General features: G+C 47.8%; 1 protein-coding gene and 1 long non-coding RNA gene across 9 annotated transcripts in view; one reads left to right on the top strand and one right to left on the bottom strand.

The window, feature by feature from the left end:
- Positions 1–24005, top strand: part of Myo5b (myosin VB) — a 301927-nt gene that overhangs the window by 256898 nt on the left and 21024 nt on the right. For 7 of the 8 annotated variants that reach the window (XM_034518119.2, XM_076912462.1, XM_076912461.1 and 4 more), the window contains 10 exons: positions 1241–1325; positions 2553–2686; positions 3678–3797; positions 4714–4851; positions 9064–9129; positions 10557–10796; positions 11832–11932; positions 16920–16997; positions 19743–19941; positions 21867–21960. In XM_034518119.2, the coding sequence (XP_034374010.1) occupies positions 1241–1325; positions 2553–2686; positions 3678–3797; positions 4714–4851; positions 9064–9129; positions 10557–10796; positions 11832–11932; positions 16920–16997; positions 19743–19941; positions 21867–21960 (1255 nt within the window). The remainder of the gene's footprint in view (positions 1–1240; positions 1326–2552; positions 2687–3677; positions 3798–4713; positions 4852–9063; positions 9130–10556; positions 10797–11831; positions 11933–16919; positions 16998–19742; positions 19942–21866; positions 21961–24005) is intronic. The other variant, XM_076912458.1, reaches the window with a different exon arrangement.
- On the bottom strand, positions 19333–21525 carry LOC143434271 (uncharacterized). The gene is made up of 2 exons (XR_013103623.1): positions 21231–21525; positions 19333–20039 (listed from the first exon to the last, which is right to left on the bottom strand). It is a non-coding gene; the product is annotated as an uncharacterized LOC143434271 (long non-coding RNA).

Genomic DNA, 24005 nt, shown 5'->3' with positions numbered 1-24005 from the left:
CAGAGCTGTAAGGAGCAAAAACTTACAGGTATAAACAGAAGTATTTTGAAGGTAGTTTGACAGAACCACTTACCAAAACAACAGTAAGTACCTCATCAAGGCCTGTGGTCTCAATCATGGATTTATAACACTAGCTTGAAATCTCACCTATGGAACAGATAAAAGTATAGTAGAATTGTAATGAAATCACATTACTAGACCAGATGTCAGTACGAGGGCTGAGAAGACTCCTGTCAGTGGTCACGGGCTTGGATTGGCTATGTGATATGCATGAGTTTGGTGGATCATTGTGTGTTATCATGTAAATACAGGCTGACTGAGGAAGTAAATACATGGGCTTGGATTAGAGCTATGGTAAATTCTAGCGCTGTTTTTATTCCTCTTAGGTTTATAGTTAGGAATGGGACTTCGGAGCCCCTTGGCCATTATTTCATGCTTAATATCAACTAATGATTTCAAAGTCTTTTAGAACATTCACCTATGTTGTTACTTTAAAAGTACAAATATTTATTTTTATAATCACAATTTTTTCTCTTCAAAGGTCCTAGATTCTTCTTTAATATCGCCCCTTTTCCTTGTTTAACTATTGATTGATTGATTGATTCAGTCATATTTGCCTTTGGTTGAATTGATTTTCTTAAGTAGGGCAATTACCGATGACCCACCAGAATTTCATCACCTCATGGGGGTTTTTTTTGGCAGTGTTGTCAGGAGCCACATGCTGGAATTAGATATCTGAATATCAGTACCAAATGTGTCTTCCTCTTTCAGAGCCTGGAACTTTCCCGTGAGGCAGGAAAGGGTAGGGGGGACAAAGACCAGAGATGATGTACCCATTGGGAACTTCTGGCTTTCCCAAGACTCAGATTTGACGCTCATGATTCATCAAGAGAGACAAGCAGGTTCACAAGCATGGAAGGCTCTCTGTTCTGTGCATTCCTCAATAAGGAGTGTGAGCTGAGTGTAAACACTCTGGGAGAACTAGATGACCACAAGTGGTTTGAGCCATTTCATCCTGTTTAACTTGGATTTTTTTTTCCTCTGTGTACATAATTTTCCCTCAGAATGAAAGCAGCTTTGGTTGAATCTCTGTTCCCAAGTAGAGCATTTACCCATGATCCAGCAGAAGTCCATCTCCTCCAAAGCAATTTCCTCTTCCGTCACTACATGGGAAGGTTTTTTTTTCCTGTCTTTCTTTTTGTTTTTGTTTTGTTTTATTTTACCTGTTAATCTCTTTCAGCGAGTTGCAGACCTGGAACATGAAAATGCCCTCTTGAAGGATGAAAAAGAATACCTTAACAACCAGATCCTGCGCCAGTCAGAAGGTACGCACCGAACCAGCTTTTTACACTGCTCTTCACAGGTTTTCCTAACCTGCTAGGTGATGAAGAGGAGGAAGGGCTTCCTAAGGGAGAGCTGGGGAGAAGGAAGGTCAGTTTTAAAATCCTACTGTGCCATTTGTTTGAAGAGTCTATTGAAAGAGAAACTCATACTTTATGTGCAAAACCACGCATGCAGGTTTGTATCTGGAAACCTGTACTCAAAGTGTGACACTGCTATGCACACCTCTGTAAGCATGTGCAAGTATCCATCTTGGGCAGTATCCAAAATGGGCAGGAAAGACAGACTTAGAAGGACTTACGGGAGGCATGAGCAAGATGCACAGGTGAAGGGCCTAAGCTGGCGCTCAGCACAGTAGCACCCACATGCTGGTTTTACATGTGTCTTGCTCATCCTTATCACTGTGTCTCCTGTCAGATAGTCACTTCAATGTTTGCTGAAAGACAGGGTCTTTGATTAGTCCCTAGATGAGCCTCTTTCGAGTGTCCCTCAACTTCCAGACTGCTACCCACCCTGTGACTCACTTGGCTGAGGGGGAACAATGGAGCACATAAATCCAGTTCTTGTCTATTCAGTGGTAACCAGGTCTCCTCCTACCCTATGACTCTCACCCATCTCACCGGGCAGCCAAACATCATAACACCACAGCCCCCACCAGCCTGAGATCTTGTAAAAATACAAGCTGCTTTAAAATTGCCCTTTAAAAAGAAAAGAAAAACAACTTGCTTTCCGTTACTATGGATACAAGGTTGGCAAGAGAAAAAAAGACCATCAGAATCTCTTAGGTTCCTTGCCCGCTTCTCCCTACCTCACCTCCAGTCTAGTCTCCCAAGGACCTGAAAGAAAGATTACAACTAGAGTTTAGAATGGTTCAGCTAGAAACGCTGCCAATAGTTCTCAATGTCGGTTGTCGCAAAAGAGGCGGGCACGCGGAGTGGGTGGGCGTTCTCGTGTACATCGAGAGTCTCTCTCCCTACCTTCCTGAGAACAGGATCACTCTTCTTCCTGTCTGAACCCTTGGTTCAGAATAATGAGCCCCTCCTCAACTCCACGTTAGATGAGGAGCCTGAGAGACTCCCCCACAGCTTCTGGGACCAGCCTGTGGTGGGCAGCCTCTTAACAAGAGATTAGTCAGAGTGCTCCTAGCAGGGCATGCGCATCTGAGGATCCCCTCGGATGCTGAAACCCAGCTTCCCGTGTCTGCTTTCCAGCTGAATCTTCACAGAGCTCTGTGGAGGAAAATCTCCTGATGAAGAAGGAACTGGAGGAGGAACGGTCCAGGTACCAGAACCTCGTGAAGGAGTACTCCCAGCTGGAGCAGAGATATGAGAACCTTCGGGACGAGGTGATAACCCTAAAGGCAAGGGTGGCAGCTCTGCTGCCTGGTGGCAGCGGCTTCCCTTTCTGCCCTTTTAGAGCTGGCTGTATAGCCCTTGTCCTCTGGCACTGACATGCTCAGTGAGCATGCATGTGTGCAAGGAGCACTTGTTCTTACGTTCCTATGTGAACTCTGGTTAGGAAGCTGCCAGCCGGTGGTCACTTTCTGAAGATGCCCTTTCCGAAAGATGAGGTCTTACTGAGATCTTAAGAGGTTAAGAATTATTTTTCCTGTATGTGTATATTGTCATCTGCTTCTTGTTCTAGAAAATTCCACTGCTGAGACAGTGGTGTTGTAGGCTCTGACCTCAGCTGCATTGGTCCATGTGGAGAATCTCCTGATCTCTGACAAAATACAAGATATTTTTGTGACATTTCAGGATTTGTCGTTCTTCTTTACCCATATGAATACTCCCTCCCAACATACATATTCAACATCAGTGAGTTAGTTGCATGGAAACCAGGAAAGGAATCTGAATAGGAACTGAAATAGAAATCTATAAATTCCACCAAGCTCGGTTTCACTCTTAAAGACAAACCAGCTGCCAAAAGAATAAGCGGAAAGGTCTTTTTAAATGACTAGCACGGAAGGTACACTCTATTTCTAATGGCTATCGTTTTCGTGAGCAGAATGGGGTGGAAGGAGAGGCTGCACAGGATAGGGTTACAGAAAGGGTTCCTCTCGAGAACACGGAGAGGACACACTGTGTGCAATCCTAGGGCACAGCTTGAGTGAAAGGCCGTTCTCTCCTCGCACTCTGGGTGTTGTGGGCTGTAACGCATTGGTAGAGTATTTGCCTGGCACACACGGGAATAACTATTTATCCACCGTTCCAAGGAGCAGCACTGCCCATGGATGTGACGAGTGAAGCACTGACTGATGTCTAGGGCTCCCTGAGAAGTTATTTGCATTATTACGAACTGGTTATGAGTTGTCACATTTTTTTCTCCTTGAGCAGCAAACTCCGGGCCACAGGAAGAACCCATCAAATCAAAGTAGCTTAGAATCCGACTCCAATTACCCCTCCATTTCCACTTCAGAAATCGGAGACACCGAGGATGCCCTTCAGCAGGTTGAGGTAAGTCCGGGGCACTGTTTGCAGTTGTCCTGCCGGGGACATTTAATTGCCTGCATGGAACTACCCAACAGATATACTGCTCTGTTGGTGGTGGCTCAGAGGGCCCGGGGCACAGACGTTGAGAACAGGATCACTGGGTTTCACTGAACTTACCAACACATAGTTGGATGTCAGGCACAGCATCTGTGTGGATGCCGGTTCCATGTACATATGAGCACTGGCTCACAGGCAGTGAGGCTGATCCTGAGCCGTGCTCATCACATGAGGTAGAACACCATCATGCTTCCAGCATGTAAAAGCAAGCTGCATGTGCGCTCAGATTACCTACTGACAGGTAGACACATGTTTGTGTACATACATAGCCCACATAGTAAAATCCAGGCATGGATCTGAAAGAACAGAAATACACTGGGAAATCAATGTATTAAGATCTGCTGGAGATACGGACGCCACGACAGGGCAAGTATTGCTTGTTTCAGGTTACGATCAGGTACTTGTTGGCATCACATTGACAGTGACCGGAGGCCACAGTGATCCCCCATCAGGAAGCACTATGGTCCTGAGATTTAGTTTCTCTCTTGTAATGCCATTTTCCAGAAGTGAATTCCCTCTTACCTTCCAAAGAAAATGCCTGTTTGCGTTTGTTCTTAGAATGTGTGATTGGTTGTTTAAGTGGCTCACACAGGAGCTATGTAAGGGCTGAGACAGAAACGGAAGAGAATAAGCCTGCAGCACCAGCCTTGCTATGGGAAACACTAGCGGTTTGACGCTGGCTTTGTGTTGGAGGCAAGGATTGGGGTTGGGGAGGAGCAAGGAGGCAGATGGCTGATACTGAGGTGGGCAGCGAGGCCTTGTGTGTTCCCTGGAGCATCTGTGCTGTGAAAAACACCTTCTGGGCACCCCTCTTCCTTTGCAGGAGATCGGCATAGAGAAGGCAGCCATGGACATGACCGTCTTCTTGAAGCTGCAGAAGAGAGTGAGGGAACTTGAGCAGGAGAGGAAGAAGCTGCAGGTGCAGCTAGAAAAGGAACAGCAGGACAGCAAGAAAGTGCAGGTGCGTGACAGCTCCGTGAGGGTGTCGGGCTTCAGAGCTTCCTCTTGTTGGAATCAAATCGATCACTCCTCCATCATGAGTGTACTACCCCACTGCCTCTGTGTAGGCCATGCTCCCTGAGTGTCCCAGGAAAAGGGTTTCCACTGGGAAGCAGTAGGGTAGTCTGTGGGAGCCCATGCCTGGAGGACTGGCATCAGGTGCAGAGAAAATAATACAGCAGAAGTCAAATCTAGCCAAGGAAGTCTTCCACACTTTCATACCTGGAATCTGACGTGAGCTCAGCCACCTGGCTCAGAGTCAGAGGAGACCCTCCTTACCTATTGCTGTGCCTTTTCGTCATCACAACTGAGGTCACCCTTATCCTCTTGAGTCTTGAAAGAACACTGTGTGAAACTTTACACCTAAAAGTCATTTCTCCGTCTCAAGGAGTTTCGGGGCACCTAAGCTATACACACAGAACTATGCTAGTATCAGCCTCATAGTAAGTATAGAAAGTGGGCGTTACAGAAGAGAATGCAGAGCCAGCAAGATGTCTCTCAGTATTCCTGAAGGCACTTGCTGCCAAGCCTGCTGGCCTCAGTTTGAGCCAAGGGACACACATGATGAAAGGAGAGAGCATGTTCATGCAGGTTGTCCTCTGGTTTTCACACAGATACCATGGCGTGTGCAAGCCACAACAGTCACTCACACACATAGTCGCTATATATAGTTTCTTTTTTTTTTTTTTTAAGACAGGTAAAAATGCAGGAGACAAACTTAGCCATTGGGGAATTTGAATCAGGTTTGAGAGTAGCAAATGTAGCCCAGGTGTAAAATAAATAATGTTGTCCTGTGGCCGTGAATGCCTTTGATTACCAACCTATCAGTGCTGACACAGCAGAGAGCTGTCAGGATATAAGAGCCATGCTTTCTCACTCTGCAGTTATGAGGAACACTTCTCGTGAGATTTAAGTCCAGTTCTGGGTCTTTTCACTAGCAGATCTATTCTCAAGCCTAAGATAAAAATCATGGGATTTGATTCTCCTCCTCCCCTCCCCCTTCTCCTCCCCTTCCTTCTCTTCTCCTCCTTCTCTTCTCCTCCTCCCTTCCTCCTCCCCCTCCTCTTCCTCCCCCTCCCCCTCCTCCTCCCCCTCCTCTGTCCTTGACTCCCCCATCCTGGACCCAGACTCTTCTTTCATAATACTTTCTTCTTTTTCCAGTCTGATATGCTGCAGACTCTGGGGTGACCTGCTGTCTTGGGGGAGGGGGGTTGTTTTGTTCTGTCTTGTTTAATAAGCATTAAGTGAAGAGGTAAATCTTGGTGGTGGTGTTAAGCCTCCAGGTGGGTTAGTTAAGAGTGAGCAGTGAAGGCATTGGGTAAATAAATGCCTTCCGGTTATAAGGAAAAGCTATCCTGCCAGACAAACACAGATCAAATACTGGACAGATACTCTTAGAATTGTATCCCCCAAAGCCCCATTGTATGTTGAAAATGCACATCATTATAATATCCTTTAGTCCTTCAACCTTCCAGACACTGACTTAGCAACAACGCACCCACAGGGTGTTGGCGGTTCACCACCATGATCACTGGGGACAATAGAGAGCTACCACTGTTCTGTGGCACTGGTGAGGCTCAGATGGCAAATCACCTTCCTGGGAAAAGGTCAAAGTTCAAAATGAAGGACAACTTCTAGTGAACGCTAGTTGCTCTTGTGTCATCTAAAGTCAAGGGATTTTATGTCAGCCATCGTAAGTCATGGACGGTCTGTGTGGATGGCATTAGATACATCTGGCATAGAGGTTTCTACGTACTCTCCTGCACCTACAGACATCATTTCTGGATTCCGCATTTCAGAAATGCCAAATTGCTTTGGAAGCTTGGCTTCAGAATTGGTGTGTCTGGATACCAAGTAAAAGGGGAAATCTCAAAATATAATCACCAAGCAAGAACTGTAGGCTCTGCCCTGTGTGTTGTTGCCCACAGGGGTAGGGTGGGTAATGTGAAATCCTCTATCATCTCCTGATGTTAAGCATGCAGAGACCAAGTTTCTGAGTATTCCCTTGGTTCCAGAAGGAATCCTAAGCCACCTAGAGTGATGTGGCCCCAGGTCCCCAGCCTTAGAGGACTCACATGATATATAGCCTGACTGGAGAGCCTGTGAGTGTTCCATCCATGTGAGTGGCTAAGCCACTGTGAGAGCGAGGCCTCTGCCTACTGGATCTGCTCCCATCTCTCCAGTTCCTCTTCCCCTGACCTGGCAGTTATTTTGGTCCCTGCAGTGATCCCCACAGACTTAGAAACATGATGATACATCCCTTCAAGTATGAGTCTGTGATCCTCTTCCTCTGAGAGTCTAACTAACAGCAGGAGTGCTGACTCAGGTCCTTCGTATACCCTGTGCCTCTGGTGATGGAGGGAGGCAAGGTAAAGTTGGTACCCAGGCCAGGCTTTTCCCAGCTTACAGTGCAGGAAACAGTGCAGCAACTGTACGTGTCCTTTGTTGCGGCCCGAGCTGCCCCATGTTTGGGGACCAAAATGTCGGGGACTGCTCTATCAATGTTGAGACTCACACTGCCAAAAGCCTTGGGGGCTAAATTGTTAGAGCTTGCACTGCCCCAAGCTGCTCCAGTCCACGGGTTGGGGTTCAGCAAGAGAGAGAGAGTGAGGACAGACTCGAGGAATGGAGACCAGACAGAGTGTGATTCAATCCCGTTTATTCTTCAGTCTCTCTTCTTCTCTCCAAGTCCCTAGTTCCTAGTACCAAGTCTCAGGTCCTAATCCCAGTCCTAAATTGCTAGTCTCTTTCCCAGTTCCAAGTTACTTCTTCCAAGTTCCAAGTGCCTAATACCTAATAATAATTGCCTGTCTTGAGTTTCAAGTGCCTATTCCAAGTACCTAATACTTAATAATAATTTTTTCTGTCTGCCTCTGGCCTTTTATATGTCTCACTTCTAAGCCACGCCTTTAAGTCACGCCTTTAAATCATGCCCTTAGGTCTTGTCTCTAAATCTGATCTCTAAGTCATGCCCTTAAGTCACACACCTTTAAGTCTCACACACCCAAGGGGAAATCCTGGGTATCTAAAACAAGATGTCATCAGAGTGTGCTCAGCTATTGTAGGCTGTTGTAATCAAGTCTCTTGTCAGGGTATATTGCTCAAGATGGCTGCAAGGATGATAGCTGCCTTCTGTAGGCTCCCCACAGTCCTTCATCTGGAAGAGGTTGCAGGAGATGTTCACCATAAACTCAGACACTCTGGTCAACCCACAGCAGGGACAGCTTTACCTGGACTTCAGGTTTCTGGGACTTAGGCAATCTCATTAAATGCACCATTACATTTTGGTTCTAAAGACCCATGTTCTTCAGGGTTGTCTCCCCCTTAAACTCACTCTAAGCAATTAGGAGGTTATTTGTGCCCCCTTTCAACTGCCAATTCAATGCTAAGGACTGCCCACATAATCAGAGGTCCTTGTTATTCCAGTTACTGCTGCCCAGAGCTACCAGCTTTGGCATTGTGAAGTCTGCTGCATGCACTATATACCTACTATGAGCCAGCCACTTCATAAAAGCAGCTTTGAATTACCTCCTGAATGCACAAAACCATGAGGACAACATTAATATTCCTGTTGTACAACTCTTGGGGATGCTGAGACAAAATACTTCAATCCAGTTACTTATTAAGAAAAATTTATTCTTCCAGAAGCCAGAAGTGAAGGCTCTGATGTGACTGTCCCCTGCAGGCAGTGGGGAAAACTTGTCTCATGCCTTTCTCTTGGCTTCTGGTGTTCTTGCAGATGATACCAGTCCCACCTCCATATTAATATGTCCATCTTGTCTGTGTATCCTTTTCCTCCTAAAACATTAGGACTCACTTCATTACAACTCATAAGATTCTATTCCCAAGGGGAGGTCACATTCACAGGGAGAATTTAGGACTTATGGCTACTAACTTTGTAAAATTTAATCCATGACGTAGTGTGTGTGATATAGCTTTAACCTGTGAGGACCATGTGATATCGTGGGGGCAGGAAGGAGCTGTTTGGGGGAGGGGGGGTTAAGGTAGCCCAAGCACTGGGCTACTCTTTGGAGGAAGTGGGAAATGCACCTGTGGAGAGTGAGGTTTCCAGCTCTTCGTGCAAAAGTAGAATGAGAGAGTTTGGCTGTCTCAGAAATGTCTGCAGTGCTTGTGCCCTGTGGTCTGTGCTCACCTTTCTGTCCCCCCTATGCAGGTAGAACACCAGAACAATGGCTTAGATGTGGACCAGGATGCAGATATAGCCTACAATAGTCTGAAGGTAAGCCATCTGTCCTCTGGTAGAAGACGAACAACATAGATGGGCTTCAGGAAACTGGGTCCTAAGCGTCCAGCCTGCTCTCAGTAGAGCAATAAGCAAGTGACTTCATTCCTAAAACCTTACATCTTCATCTCTGAAACAAAGATGTTGTGTTTATACTAAGAAACACTTGCTTTCCTACTTGAAAAATCTCTGGTTAAAATAAAATGTGGCCACGGGAGTAGAATCACTTTGAAATAATATCTAGATGTAAGGCAGAGGGTGTGCTGACATGGCAGGAGAAGGCAAAGCAGAACAGTGCAGACTTCAGGCCCCAAGAGGAGAGAAGGGCCGTCAGACTTCATAGTGAGGCCAGCTTACAGTCTGGTCACTAATAAAACAACTGTTAATGATTTGCTAATGACCATTGCACAGAAAAACACTGAGTCATTTCTGTGGCTTCTCCCTCCCAACTATTTTTTTCCACTGTGGTAAAATATATCTAGCATACAATTTACCATATTAGCTATTTTAAGTGTATATGAGGGTCAGTAATGGAGGATACATTCATAGCATGTGAGCAACACACCGCTGTTAAGCCCTGTAATTCATCTTACAAAGCCTGTCTTCACTGAAGACTCCGCTCCTCCCTCCCACAGACACCATTCTACTTCCTGTCTTTGTGTACCATCTAGATGCCTCCTACAGTGGCATTTGTCCTCTTCGGAAGATGCCTCCTACCATGGAATCCAGGCATTTATCTTCTTGTGACAGTGTACAGCATTCAGCTTAATGCCGTCAACGTTTGTTCATGTTCTGTGTGTTGGTATCCTGGCTCAGGCAGTTAACTTGCTATGATCCTTCAGGTAGCTGGCTCTGCCTTGGCTTCCTCACTCAGATCATACAGATTCTGCCCACTGGAGCTGGCTCAGTCATCTTGGGACTCTGACAAGCATTCACTTTGCTAAGTTTTTAGAAAGTCTCAAAGCATGCAACCACACGAAAGTGTTAGGAAGTTCTTTAGCGGCATGTTGTTTGCAACTTTCAGCTTGAGGCTGGGCAGAGCTTTGCTCTCCAGCACCAGGAGTACACACACACACACACACACACACACACACACACACACACACACACACACAGCGATCAGCCCCGCATTTCCACGAAGAAGAATTTCATGGCTACATGTGCTTAAAACACACATTGCACCCTGGGTGAATGCTGTGGAGCCGTTGCATCAGAAGCATGTCTCTGAGAACTTGGGGTGATGAGTTCAGTTTGTATCTGACTGACCACTCATGTCACCAGAACCTAAGCCATGTGTGTCTTCACTAAAGGAGGAGAGTTGCCTTTTGTCGACAGGGAAAGTTAAGGAAAGAGAAGAGACGGGGTAGCTGGGATATGCTGCCGATCCAGCAAGCAGCAAGGTGTGTGTCTTGGCTGTCTTGCAGAGACAAGAGCTTGAGTCAGAGAACAAGAAGCTGAAGAATGATCTGAATGAGCTGAGGAAGGCTGTAGCTGACCAAGCCATGCAGGATAACGCCACCCACAGCTCCTCAGACAGCTACAGCCTCCTACTGAACCAGCTCAAGCTGGCCAATGAGGAGCTCGAGGTCCGCAAAGAGGAGGTGCTGATCCTCCGGACCCAGATCATGAATGCTGACCAGCGCCGACTGTCTGGCAAGAACATGGTAATCAGAGTGGCAGCCTTGGCTGGGCTTGTTGGGGTGACGCTGAGCCAGTAGGCTTGTGGTTTTATGTCTTTACTCATGGAGGTCTTAGACCTGAAGAGCATGAAGAGCAGGACCTCGTCTTTGGGGTCTCTGAAAGCAGCACAGGGGTTTGGTACCCTTTCTTCATGACCTCTTTCAAGAGGGGAAGCTAGAAATATCTAGAATCTGCTGAATTTAAGAACATGATCAAGGAGGCTGGAGAAATGGCTCAGGCGGTATGGGCACTAAACGGATCTTGCAGAGGACCTGAGTTCGGCTCCTGGCACTCATGTTGGGCAGCTCACAACTGTCTGTAAATCCATCCCCATGTGGATTTGATGTCATCTTATGGCCTCCGTGGGGACTGCACCCGCATGTACAGACATAGGCATGCTTTGATTAAAAAAAAAAAAAAAAAAAAAAAACAAAAAAAAAAAAAACAACTTTTTAAAGAAAATGTTCAAAAGAAACAAGACACAGGTGGATGACCTCAGGGCTGGTTTTTATGCCCTTGTTTCTTCATTTTGTCTCTGGGGAGATTTCTCTATCAGCCTTCACAGATGGTGGGTCTCCTTCCTGTTTCTGGTGGTCTTACCTTCTAGGTCAGATTGGACAGTGAGAGGGACAAATTAGAGTTTATCCAGGTCGCCCAATGGCCTCTGATAGGCTAGGCCACTCTAGACATAGGCCCTGGGTGTGGCTGGGGGATAAATCAATAACAAGTCTTGATTGTGTCCTCTGATGCTTGTTCCTCCCAGCATCCCTCTGGCTCCTGCCCCTAACCCCCTGCTTGTACTTGTGCCTCCAGCTAAGTCTTACTAAGGCTGCATGTCCTTCCACCCGAGATGGCCTCTTGAAGCTATGCTCCTGCCTGCATGTGACAGCAATTATCTATTTCTCTAGGTCTGCCCCTTTTTTCCCAAAGCACATTGATATACTTCCATATTAGAAAGTTACTTCCTAGAAGCTGTGTAACCAGAGTTTTGTTCTGTTTTTTAATTTGGGGTCTTCTAGGAGCCGAACATCAATGCCAGAACAAGTTGGCCTAATAGTGAAAAGCACGTGGACCAGGAAGACGCCATTGAGGCCTACCATGGGGTCTGCCAGACAAACAGGTAGGGCCCTGGAGAAGGTATTAGAAGGAATGGGGATGGGAGGGGCTATTATTCAGCCTAGCTTCTTATAACCTGTTCCTCAGGAACTGGCCGTCTGCCCAACATTGGAGAGTTATTTGTTGGAAAGAGAAGGCCCTGGGAGGCCTGCCAGAGGAGAGCATGTGTTTAAAGCTGCTGGAAGCAGTGGTTCCTTCAGAAGGCCCCAGAGGGTGGTGCCTGAGTCTGCCTCCTGAAGACTTAAGTGCTCAGTTAGGATCTGCAGATCAGCTGCTGCAGCCCCTCTTCTGCAGATGAGGAAACTGAGGCCCAGAAGGATTGAGCAGCTTCCCGCACACAGCTGGCCTATAGCCGAACCAAGGTAGAATCCAGAAAGGCTGGCTTCCAGGCTGCACAGCTCCCAGGCCGCCCTCCCCCACCCCCTGCATGGGAAACCTGAGGGGGAGATGCAGCCATCCCCCAAGTCTCCCTAAAGAAGAAAGGGAGGGAATGAAGGTGACTCCCTTCGCTAAAGCCTGAGTCGTCTTAAATTATCTCGGGTGGAAGATAAGCAAAGAGATGAATAGAGAAAAACTCACAGGTGGTGTTAAATTAGAAAGCAAGCTGGCAGCTGAGTGCTGGGCTTATCGCTCCGATCTTCAGAGCCGAAACTGCTCCCAGCCCTCTTTCTGTTCTCTCCTTCAGCTGTCAGGAGACTGGCCCTCCATCTAGGTCTTTCCAGGATCTGCTTAATGCCCCAGATTTTGTCTTCTTACTGAAATAACAATGGAGGTGATAAGACAAAAATAGCCCTTACTATATCCTAAAATAATCCCACATTCAGAACGCTCAGCACGCAATAGTGAATACCTGAGGAGCCAAGTTAAGAAAAGCATTGCCAAGAAGGTCTGGGGACCCAGGTCCCCAGTATCTGCCACATTAGGCACCATGGTATTTGTCTTTTTCAGTTTTGTTCCAGCCTCAGCTCTGAGAACTTTTTGTGATTACTACAAATCCAAGCACTAAGTGGGGAGATATCTGGACTGACTGTCAGGGAAGGGTAGTGGTAGGACTGTGATTCTGGGGAGCCCAGACAGGCACCCCCTTATGAGAAGAGTGCTATGAAGATAAGTTTGCTGTGATTGGCCTGGAGTGGGGAGCATTACATACATACAAATCGTGTCATACATGTTTGGTCAAGTAGGGTCCCTTTAGAATTTTGATGAAATCTATACCTAGAAAATGTGTACATATCCTAAGTTCGGCCTAGACTTCTGAGATTTCTGATGTACTAATCTTATGGACAGTCCCTCCAAGCATCTATGGTCCTTTGGGTTCATACTCCCTTCTGCTTGCTTGAGCTTCATAGCCTGTCAAGATGTGCAGAGGGCTTCCACCTGTTCTGTCTCCCCACACTGTGAGCATGCAGGCAAGCAGCATGGAGAGCTGCTCTGGCCAGAGTTCTCAGAGCATGGAATGCACCCTCCTGCTTCTGCAAGCTCATGCTGCCATCTTGGGAGCTAAGGGCAGCCAGCATCCTTCTGGCTGTTTTACTTATGGAAAAACTAAGAAAAACTGACAACTGAGGACGCCAAGCGTAGAGCCCGAAGCCTGTCGTCCCCTCCCACCTGGCTCTGAGAGAATGATGATGGGATGTGGACTGAATGGAAAGCTGGTGCCTCCCCTAAGCAGGCCCTCCAGGTCACAAAGCTGGGTTAGGACTTGGCTCTGAGTGTAGCTACGGCTCAGCTTAGGTCTAGCTTCAAGCAGTACTCCTCTGACCCCTGAACACTTCCATCAACGCCCAGGCTGTAGATGTCTCCAGAGCATGTAGAGGGTGTGTTCTTAGATCTATCCTTGGGGCCCAGGAAACAGCAGGAGGCCCCAGCACAGGAAAGCTTTATTATTGCCTTTGGAGGTGCTGATTCTTGGAAAGACAGCACACATGGGGTTTTCTTTGTGCTCACCTGCTCAGTGCATAGCCCAGCTCTGAGGGCAGCTCCCCACAGTGGGCTCTTTTCTGCCCTCTATGTCCGTGCCTCTGGTCTATATCTCAGAGGTCCCAGTAAAGATCCTGGGTTGCTGAGAGAAAACACAGAGTGGACTAGCACTCAGGAGTCTTCCTACGCTCAAGGAACTGACCAGACCCAAGATGGCTGGACATATGACAGACAGGGTGTGGATGCTTGGTCCTTTATTCCAAGTTTTGCAGAGGGAAAGTGCATCCTCTCTGAGACCATTTCTGTTGCATGACTTCAACAGCTAGTTGAAAATACTTCTGAGGTCATACAGCTCACTGTGTTAGCCTAATACAAGGGGCTCCTGGCTCCACAGTGACCCACGGGGCCTTACTGTATATTTCACCATGTTTAGCCACTTCAGGACCCTCGCACAGCACAGCAGCCTACGCAGAGGGGCTCCTTGAATATTTATTGATTTCCTGAAGTCAGGATGTTTGGGGTTTCCTCCTCACACCAGCAGATGTCACTACCTGCCCAGTCACACTCCTAAACACAGAGGTGATGGGGTCTAAGTCCCTGGAACTTTGGGTCTTTTTCACTTAGGAGTAGAGGTCTCTACTGAGTCGGTTTACTACTTTTTAATTTACTCACAAACCTGTTTTTAAATGCGGAGTGTCTTAGCTGTAGATTTATTACCCCCATGATACCCAGCATGTAACAGAATTCAGAATTCTATTTCCCTGTGACACTCATAACATAAGGACCAATGATGACTTCCAAAAGGTATGTCTAGGCATCACCCATGTGCCACTCTGGAAAGTCAGAGAACCCCAGGAATGAGCCAGTATCCTGAGACCTAGCAGTCCCTCCCAGGAGCTCATGTTCACCCAGCAGGCCTAGGGAGGCTTCAAAAGAAGACAGAGACACAGTGGGTGTCCAGCCAGGTGCCAGCACTTCCTTACTTGCAACTGGGGAGAGGGCTAAGGAGAGTACAGCATGCTGGGTACTTCCAGTGACCCCTGCAGCACAGGGGCCTCCTCTGGGGTAAAGCATTGCTACAAAGGACCCTTGGTAGATGCAAGCCTTAACACCCGGGAACAGGAGGAGCAGATATCGGCCCCTGCTCAACACAGCCTTAGGTTCTTAGGGATTTTGTGGGACATAGAGATTACCCAGGACACCTAACTTGTTGGCAAAGGATGAGAAAGCAATATCTGGTTGTCTTAGTTACTTTTCTGTTGCTGTAAAACACCATAACCAAGGCCATTAATAGGAAAAAAAGTTTCTTTGAGCCTTACAATTTAATAGAATTACAGTCCATAGCCATCATGGTAGAGAACACGACAGCATGGTGCTGGAGAAAGAGCTGGGAGCCTACATCTTGATCTAGAAGCACACGGCAGAGAGAAAAATGCCGAGAATGGTGAATTCCTTTGAAACCTCAAAGCCCATTCTCAGTAACACCTCCAGCAAAGCCCCGCCCCCAGCAAAGCCCCGCCCCTCACAGTTCTTCCCTAACAGTTCCATCAACTGGGAACCAAGTACTCAAACATATAAGCCTATGGGGGACCATTCTCATTCAAACCACCACACTGGTAAAGCTCCAGGCATTTACCAGGCAGAAGGCTTAGATGGGGGTGTTCATCAGAATAATCGGCAATCAAAACTGGCATCAAAATGTTGGCTATAGTCTTCCTTACTGCCCTGCCACTCAGCCAGGAATTTCTAACACTTAAGGGGTTAGCCTTAGACTAGGAACAGAAGCCATAGAAAGGTCCCAGAAGCGCATTAACTAAGTCCTGTCCACTGGAGTTTCAGAGTGGAAGTTGATATACCACCCCTTGAGCTAGTGGGCAATCAGCCCAAGAAACAGACTGTGTAAGCACCGCAGGTCTGGAGACCTTCTGCTAGAGGCTAGCTCTAAAAGTGTCTGAAATGGATAATTTTCAGCCCCTGAACATTACCCAAAATATGACAGGGCAAGATATTACCTGGCTTTAATATCTGGCTTTTAAATATCTAATGTAAGGGCTGTTTGGTTTGCCATCTGGATTCTGGGATGGGCTGAGTGGCCTTTCTATTAGGCAGTGTGGACTAGCTCCTGCTCACAACTCTCATAACTCAGGCCCTCCACCCACTATCCCACTGGTCTTTACGGATGCCCTTGTGCTCAGGACTTCGTGGGGTGGGATCAGGTGAGCATTGAGCAAAATGACCTCCAAAAGCCACCTTGACTGACATGAGGCAGAAGGCGGGGCCAACAGAAGATACCAGGGACCTGCTTTCACAGGTTGACTGGACAGGGGAGTGGTGTGTAACTTACATCAAGGGAAGATATCATCAGTTCTCAGCCTGTAAGTTTGTTGTAGTTAACTTTAAACACACACACACACACACACACACACACACACACACACCTCCGTAAGAAGAGTTGGAGTTAAGGTTAGTAAATAGCTACACGCTCTTAACAGCAGAAGGAAGATGGAGAACTAACTATGGATGGAAATGGAAACAAACTGTGCAGTCTCCTTCCTCTCCCTGGCGGAGGCAGCATTCCCAGGTGCCTCATGTGCTGCTCAGCCCCTGTTGTAATACACACACACACACACACACACACACACACACACACACGGAGTCTAATCCTCTAACCCTGTTTATACTTCTTCTCCTTCAACTCCTTCAGATGGAAGGAAGCATGGTGGGTGTGAGATGGCCCAGCCTGTGCTATTGTGTGGCTGTTTTGTTTGTAGAGTTAACAGAACGAGTTCAGCTCGTTGCTGTCTTTGGCAGCATGTACCTGATCTGCAGCTATTGGTGGGTCTCTGAGACCACATTGAACCCCTTTCCCTGGCACTACCTGAAACCTGGGAAACTCAGAGAGGGTGCTGTCGGCTAGCACCTAGAGTCTGGGAGCCAGAGAGAAGCATGAGAAACGGCTCACAGTCTGTCCCCTTCTCTTGACTCCAAGGCTTGGCTATAAGCTTTCCAGTCTCTCTGATTGCCTCTTCTCCTCTCCACTGGACGCCTCTTTCTCTGTACTTTATTTCTAGCCAGACTGAGGATTGGGGATATTTGAATGAAGATGGAGAACTCGGCTTGGCTTACCAAGGCCTAAAGCAAGTTGCCAGGTCAATTATGCTCCCATCTTGTATGTGCTTCATCTATGTGCCTGCTCATGTCTGTGTCCCTTGGTTTGGCCTGAGCAATTGTGAGGATATGGGGCACAGTTCACATGGGCTTCTGAGCAGCAGTCCCTAGAGGCATCCATTCATCATTTGGGGTCTGTGCTGTATAGATGACACCAGCAGAAGCCGCTTGCCTCCGTCAAAATGGTGGTGCTAGGTGGGCCCGGTGAACCTTCAAGACCACGGGGCACAACTCTTCAGTCTATAGGCGGAGAAAGAGGGAGGGTTCCTACAGCAGAAACTGCACAGCTATTGAGAAAAGGCTGCAAAGGGAACTGACTTGTGGATCTCCAGGACCTGTGCTGCTGACATGCTACATACCAACCTTCATACATGGCATGTATGTAAGGCAAGGCTCCTTCATACATGCTATCAGCACACAGTTGGTCCCGGTCTTAGGGACTCCCTGGAGCTGATAGCAGCCAAGTGCTGCACTCACATGGTGCCGTCTGATTCTCCTTGCCAGGTGCAAGCTTGCCGGGTTTAAGTTACTGGTTAAGTTCTGTTTAAGTAGACAATCAAGCCTTTGATATGGGCACCAAAAGAGACCCCAGTTTAGCCAGGGGTGTATGCAGAGCAGAGACAGCACACAGGCTGACCACATTCTCTGTGCCAGCATGGGAGTCTTAGAACAGGGGCATAACCGCTCATTTGTTCGCAACAAGAAACAGAGCGCTTGTCATCAAAGCTTGTTTCTCAAAGAGGAAACAGGCTTGGAGAGGTGGATGAGTGTGAGACCTGGATCCCTCAGTGACTGGCTGGTGCCCACACCTCAGCTTATGCTTGCCCATCATGTGATCTTCTCCCTGCTGCTTCTAAGATAACGGAGATCCCTACATGGCAGTGAGGGGAATGGCACATCCCCTAGGGCTGCAGCCTTTGCTAGGGACATCTGGGTCAGGTCCCCTATTGTCAAATGGTGGGTCAGAGCAGGCCCTGCCACACAGGGTCACCATAAGGAAGAGGATTACCACAGGTAACGCTTTATATCTGGAGAAAGCAGAGAAGCCTTAGCTGCTGCCTCCGTGTCTACTGCGGTGATTATTTAACGAGGTCAGAGTCCTGCCAGTCAGAGAGAGGTTATTCAGTGGGGTCAGAGTCCTGCCAGTCAGAGAGAGGTTATTCAGTGGGGTCAGAGTCCTGCCAGTCAAGTTTGTTTTGTTAGAGTGGGAACCTGTGTGTGCATTTCTGGGGTGCTCTTCATATCTGTCATGAGATTGGGTGTGGCACAAAGAAAAGTCAAGCCGAATGCATTAGAACATACCACACCAGCCCATGCTTTAGGAGTTCTTTCAGATGCCTGGCTGGGAACCTTACTCCTGGCATGAAATCCACTTGAGAGTAAGGCAGGTGCTAGCAGGAGATACACAATAGGTCAGAAAGTGGTTCTGGGATAGCTCCCTGGAGCCAACCAGTCCACATCCTTTCTCCTATTGACTTCTGTCTTACACTTGACGAGTTTTAGTATGTTGTAGCCAATGTCGAATGCTGTCTGGATACTGTATGCTATCTAAAAGGCAGCTGCTGGATTCTTCCCCACCGCTCTGGGGTTACCTTTGTTTTCCTGTGGTGAGAGGCCAGATTCCTTTATCATTTGCATCTCTTCCTTAAGAAGCCCTTACACACACCCTGCTATGGACCTGCTTGGCTGCCTAAAACGTGGCTGCTTCTGTCAACAAAGTCGACTCTCCACTCTTGCTCCTCCTTCTCTATGGTAGCTACCATCCTGCAGATAGAAAAGGCACAGTGGCTGCCCACTCCTTGCCATCTGGACACCAGGAGATGTCCCTGGTCACTGCCCTGAGCAGAAACTTTACTATATCCCAGGTAAAGATGAGGACGACTGTGTCCTTCAGAACCCCATTGACCATGTCCCTTTTCTCTGAAGGTGGCCACACTAAATCAGAAAGCTAGATCAGGTAGTCAAGTCCCAGAAGATGACCCATTGCCACTGGCCATGTGAGGGTCAGGTCCCAAGGCAAGGCTGCTGCTGAGCCCCTGCTAAAGCAGGCAGAGCCTTTCCTTGAGTGCCTGACACTCTAGCCGTGGGCCTCTTGTGACAGATCTCTGAGCCTCCTCTCAGCCTCTCCAAACTTCCTCTGATCTTTGTTTCTTATGACACTAGTTGATCTTAAACATTTCCCCAAATAGCTTTTTTAGACAAGAGGGGAAATAGAAATTAAAAATATATATATACATGAGATAAAGTAGGATATCAAAGGTGGAGATAAAAAGGCAAAATATTAGCTCTTCTTCTAAGAAAAAAATGAGTAGAATCTAAAGGAAAAAATTAATTAGCTCTGTTTATCAGTTATCTTTACAAGGAAATTCTTACAAACTTTGGGGCAGATGTTGACACCGATATTTTAAGATACTATGAGACACTTATTTATGATAATGGCACCTTGACATGGAGACAGTCTCTAAATCTCAAATCAGTAGTCTATACCCATAGAACAAACACTGGGGGTGGCCAAAGAGGTGCCTTTGGCCTTGGTTTCTGGTCATCTGGAAGGATCAGTTGGTCTGCTTGCCTGTTGAGATCTCCCCCGCTGCGTCCATTCTTGTTGGGCCCATGTGACTGTTCCCGCTATGTGCTTGGCTGCTCCTGTTGTGTTTGTCTGTAGCCCCTCATGACAAGTGCCCACCCCAGCCACATGGTGACCTGGCTTGCTTCTCTGGGTGCAGGTTGCTGGAGGCACAGCTACAGGCCCAGAGCCTGGAGCATGAGGAGGAGGTAGAGCATCTCAAGGCCGAGGTGGAGGCCCTGAAGGAGGAGATGGACAAACAGCAACAGACCTTCTGCCAGACTCTGCTGCTCTCCCCTGAGGCCCAGGTAGAATTTGGTGTCCAGCAGGAGATATCCCGGCTGACCAATGAGAACCTGGTAAGTGGCCATGCCTCATTGATTGTAGCTCTTGGGATCATTTCTGGACAGAAGTAGAATCAGGAGCTATCAGATGGGCACAGATCATGTTCTTAGCTCTATAGTAGGAACAGGGACAGAGAAAACTTGTCTGTTGATGAGTGATAATTGAAATAGTATAGGACCTGATGTATTAAAATAACCATGTCTGTGTACAGGTCAGAAATTCTAGTACATCCCACTAGGGATAGCTTGCCTACGCTCCATACAGAGATGGAAGACCTGATTGTCTTAGTTAGGGTTTTATTGCTGTGAAGAGAAGTGAAAAGAAGCAGCTCTTACAAAGGAAAACATTCAACTAAGGCCGGCTTACAGTTTGAGAGGTCCAGTCCATTATCATTACGTAGCTCTTGGCTACTACTCCAGCACCTGCCTGCGTGCTGCCATGATGATAATGGACTAAACCTCTAAAACTGTGAGCCAGCCCCCAGTTAAATGCTTTCTTTTGTAAGAGTTGCTGTGGTCATGGTGTCTCTTCACAGCTGTAGGACAGTGACCTTATCTATTCTGCAGGAATCTTGACTAAAGTTTCTCAAGACATTTAAGTCCTTTGTACCAACTGGGTTCTTGCAGAGTCCCTGATCTGTTAAAACACACACACACACACACACCACTTCTTTTCTCTCTCCTCCCCAGTTGTCTGTGCTGTCACTCCTCTCCTATAGACTAGGTGAGTATTTAGATTCCTCTCAATCTGAGAAGGGTTTTCGATATCTGTATTTATCTATCTATCTATCTATCTATCTATCTATCTATCTATCTATAAGGAATTCTACCACACCCATGAGGAAGTTAGAGGAAGACTTCTCTCCCCGACATAGGTCCTGGAGATTAAACTCAAGTCATCAGGTTTGGCAGCAATGCCAGTGCCCTCTGAGCCATCTTGCTAGCCTCTTCCCCTTTTAAATAAAGATAAAGTCCCTCAGAACACCTATAATTAGAATTATATGCAAAGCCTACATAGCTCAGGTGTTGATCTTGTAACTGACTCTCTTTAGTAGGCCTACCTCAAAGACTTCTTCCATCCTCTGACTCCCACAGACACACACGCACTCCCGTGCACATAGGCACATAGTGCACACAGACACATAATATTAAATTCGTTAAAACAGTGTCATCCAAGGCAAAGTTTCTTTCTCAGCTGTGGAGCAGTCACCTAGCACACACAGTGCCCTGGGTTCTGTACCTATCTGTGACACACAGGGCTCCACACAGAAGATCTTATAGAGCTCTCAGGATGGACTGTTTACCTGTCCCTTCTCTGTTGCTGTAGTTTCCTAGGTTTGGCTCCGCTGGTGAAAAGGCAGGGTTCTCTTCCTCTCTCCCTTTCCTACCACAAGAACCACCCACCCAGCTGGATTAGGACAATAATGATATCGAAGTCCTTCTGGGGACAGCTTGCTGTTCTAGGTCCCAATGGACTGTCTCGCCTCCAGTGACAACAGTTGCTAGGGATTGGGGCCACAGCCCCTGTCCTGTTTGGCTTCTGATCCTAGAAGCCTGTTTGGCTTGCTGACTCTGCCAGCGGTGTGATTGCATTCCCACACCTCCACCCAGAGTACTGCCTGCTACTCCCCTGGATACCTAGGCTGGGCGTCCCCTGGGGAGGCTTGGCTTAGGGAGCACCAGGATTCCACAAGGTGCCCAAGTGCCCCAATGGGAGGAACTCGCCCTGGGAGTTCACTCTGTTATTGCTGGCAGAATGAACTCTGACTCACCTGGGCTCTGAGCAGGCACTAAGCCTGTGTGAGCTGGCCTTTCTGCTCCTACCTGAGCAGGCTCCTCAGCCTCCCTGGGCTCCTCCGTTCCTGGCAAGAAGTTTTCTTTATTTCCTTTCCTTCAGGGTGAGGCCAACATCCTGTTCTCACACAACTTTATTCTTTCAGGATTTTAAGGAATTGGTAGAAAAGCTGGAAAAGAATGAGAGGAAGCTGAAAAAGCAGCTGAAGATTTACATGAAGAAGGTCCAGGACTTAGAAGGTAGTGTGCCTGGGTGTGCATGAGTGTGTGCCTGGGTGTGCATGAGGCAGAGGTGACCCTGCTGCCTGCCCTTTGGCCCACTATCCACTTCATGAGTTTCCTGGCGGCTGTGCCTGCGCCAGCCATGTCCTGGGAGAATTTAGCTGCTGGGAGCCCACATCTCCTCAGCAGGTAGGGCCTAGAGAAGAGAACCCAGCTTGAGCAGGTGCGAGCCGGGCCGGAGGCTGGAGGAGAGAGCCACATAGGTACATAGTGGTACCTGCCTTTGAAGGGCATAGAGGCAGAGTGGGGGTGTCTGGTATGAAAGAATACTGTGACCCAAAGACCTGGGGCCCTCACCCCATGCCATGGGATGTCACAACTAAACTTCCAATTTGGAGTCTAGATGGTGGGACAGATGGGACGTCTAAATCGCTTTCCTTAAGCCCTGGGAGTGTCCTTTCCTGTGACTGGTGTACCCTCTAAACAAGTCCTACCCTGCTAATAACCCTCAGATGCTTCATGTCTCAGATAACCCTCTTCCTCCCTCTACCCTCAGCTCAAGAGCCACCACCCTAGGCTTGGTATCATGCATGCCCTGTGCTGTCCTGAGGCCACAGATCTGGGCATGTCACTGAACCCAGGTGTATATCCATGGCTTCTATAGTGTCAGGGACAGCTCTGCCCACACCAGGCAGCGTCTGGCCTTTTCTCAATTGCTGGTCTCTGCACTTGCCCCTGCACACCCTCCGTCTATGGGAATTTTATCTTCTGATCCTCAGGCGGTCATTGCCCAAGTCTCTCGGCTTCCAGCCTATCCACTCCACTCAGTCCAGAAGACTGTCTTCCCCTCTGCTGCCTCACTCCCTGTGTCCTTCCTTCCCTGTGACCAGTCTTCACCCTCTGTTCCCAGGTGGCTCGGTAGCTCCCCAGGGCCCGCCTCTGCTCAAAGCACTGTCTCTCCTCTCACCTCCCCAAGGCCAGCAGAGTGAAGTCCCAGCGCTTACCTGATGCTCCTCTGTATGTGCACATGTGTGTGCACAAACATAGAACATGCCTCCAGTTACAGATGCTCACCATGGGGGACCACTTACCCTGCTCTTGCCCCATTCATCTAGGGGTGTGGCTTCTCAACCTTCCCAATGCTGTATCATTTCATTGCTACCTCATAACTGTAATTTTGCTACTGTTATGGATCATAATGTAAATATCTGATACACAGGATATCTGATATGCAACCCCAGAGGGGTCACAACCCACAGGTTGAGAACCACTGATCTAGAGGCCGGGTTGATGGACCAGCCCTGTTCTTGCCTACTTTCTTTCCTCCTGCTTGTCTCTCTCTGTGTTCAGCCTCCACCAGCACCTACCTGCACACCCCTGACCTGGCTCCTGGCCAAGATGCATTGTCAAGGGTTTTTTATGTAAATACACAAATGCATCTCCTCAGCTGGTCTGGTGGGGGTGAGACTGGGGACTTTATATATATATATATATATATATATATATATATATATATATATATATATATATATATAAAATCTCCCATGCTGATGACAGTACCCTCATACTGTTGGTACCCAGGTGTACAATGAATAATATTTGGAGTCTACTACTGTCCCCTAGGATGGAGGAAAGGTCTGAATGGACATTTAGCAAGTTCTTGATACACCAATTGGTACCCCTAAGATGCTCCCCAGATAACTGTGCTTATGTGGACTGCACTTAGCACACTCCCCAGCCTCACACTACATTTGGACCCCACGATTCTTCTCCACTGACATCACCTTCCCCCCGGCCAGCTCACAACTCTACCATCAGTGTCAATGATGACCCGTGCTGTGGTGCACACATGGAACTGAGGAGAACAGGCCTGGCTGGCTCTCCTCTCAGACTCAGGGACCTTCCTTACAGCTTGGTAGAAGAAAAGCACTTGCCAGCAGGGCAGACTGAACATGGCTGCCACCACTCTCATATTTTCTCTGGTCCCAAACCTACCTGTTTTCCTTCCAGCGATCCTTCCCCATCCTTGTACACAGTGGACCCCAGCACAGGTGCTGAAGCCT

Source organism: Arvicanthis niloticus, chromosome 14 (genome assembly GCF_011762505.2).
Source record: "Arvicanthis niloticus isolate mArvNil1 chromosome 14, mArvNil1.pat.X, whole genome shotgun sequence".
NCBI lineage: Eukaryota > Metazoa > Chordata > Mammalia > Rodentia > Muridae > Arvicanthis > Arvicanthis niloticus.
This window is presented reverse-complemented; position numbering and strand designations above follow the sequence as displayed.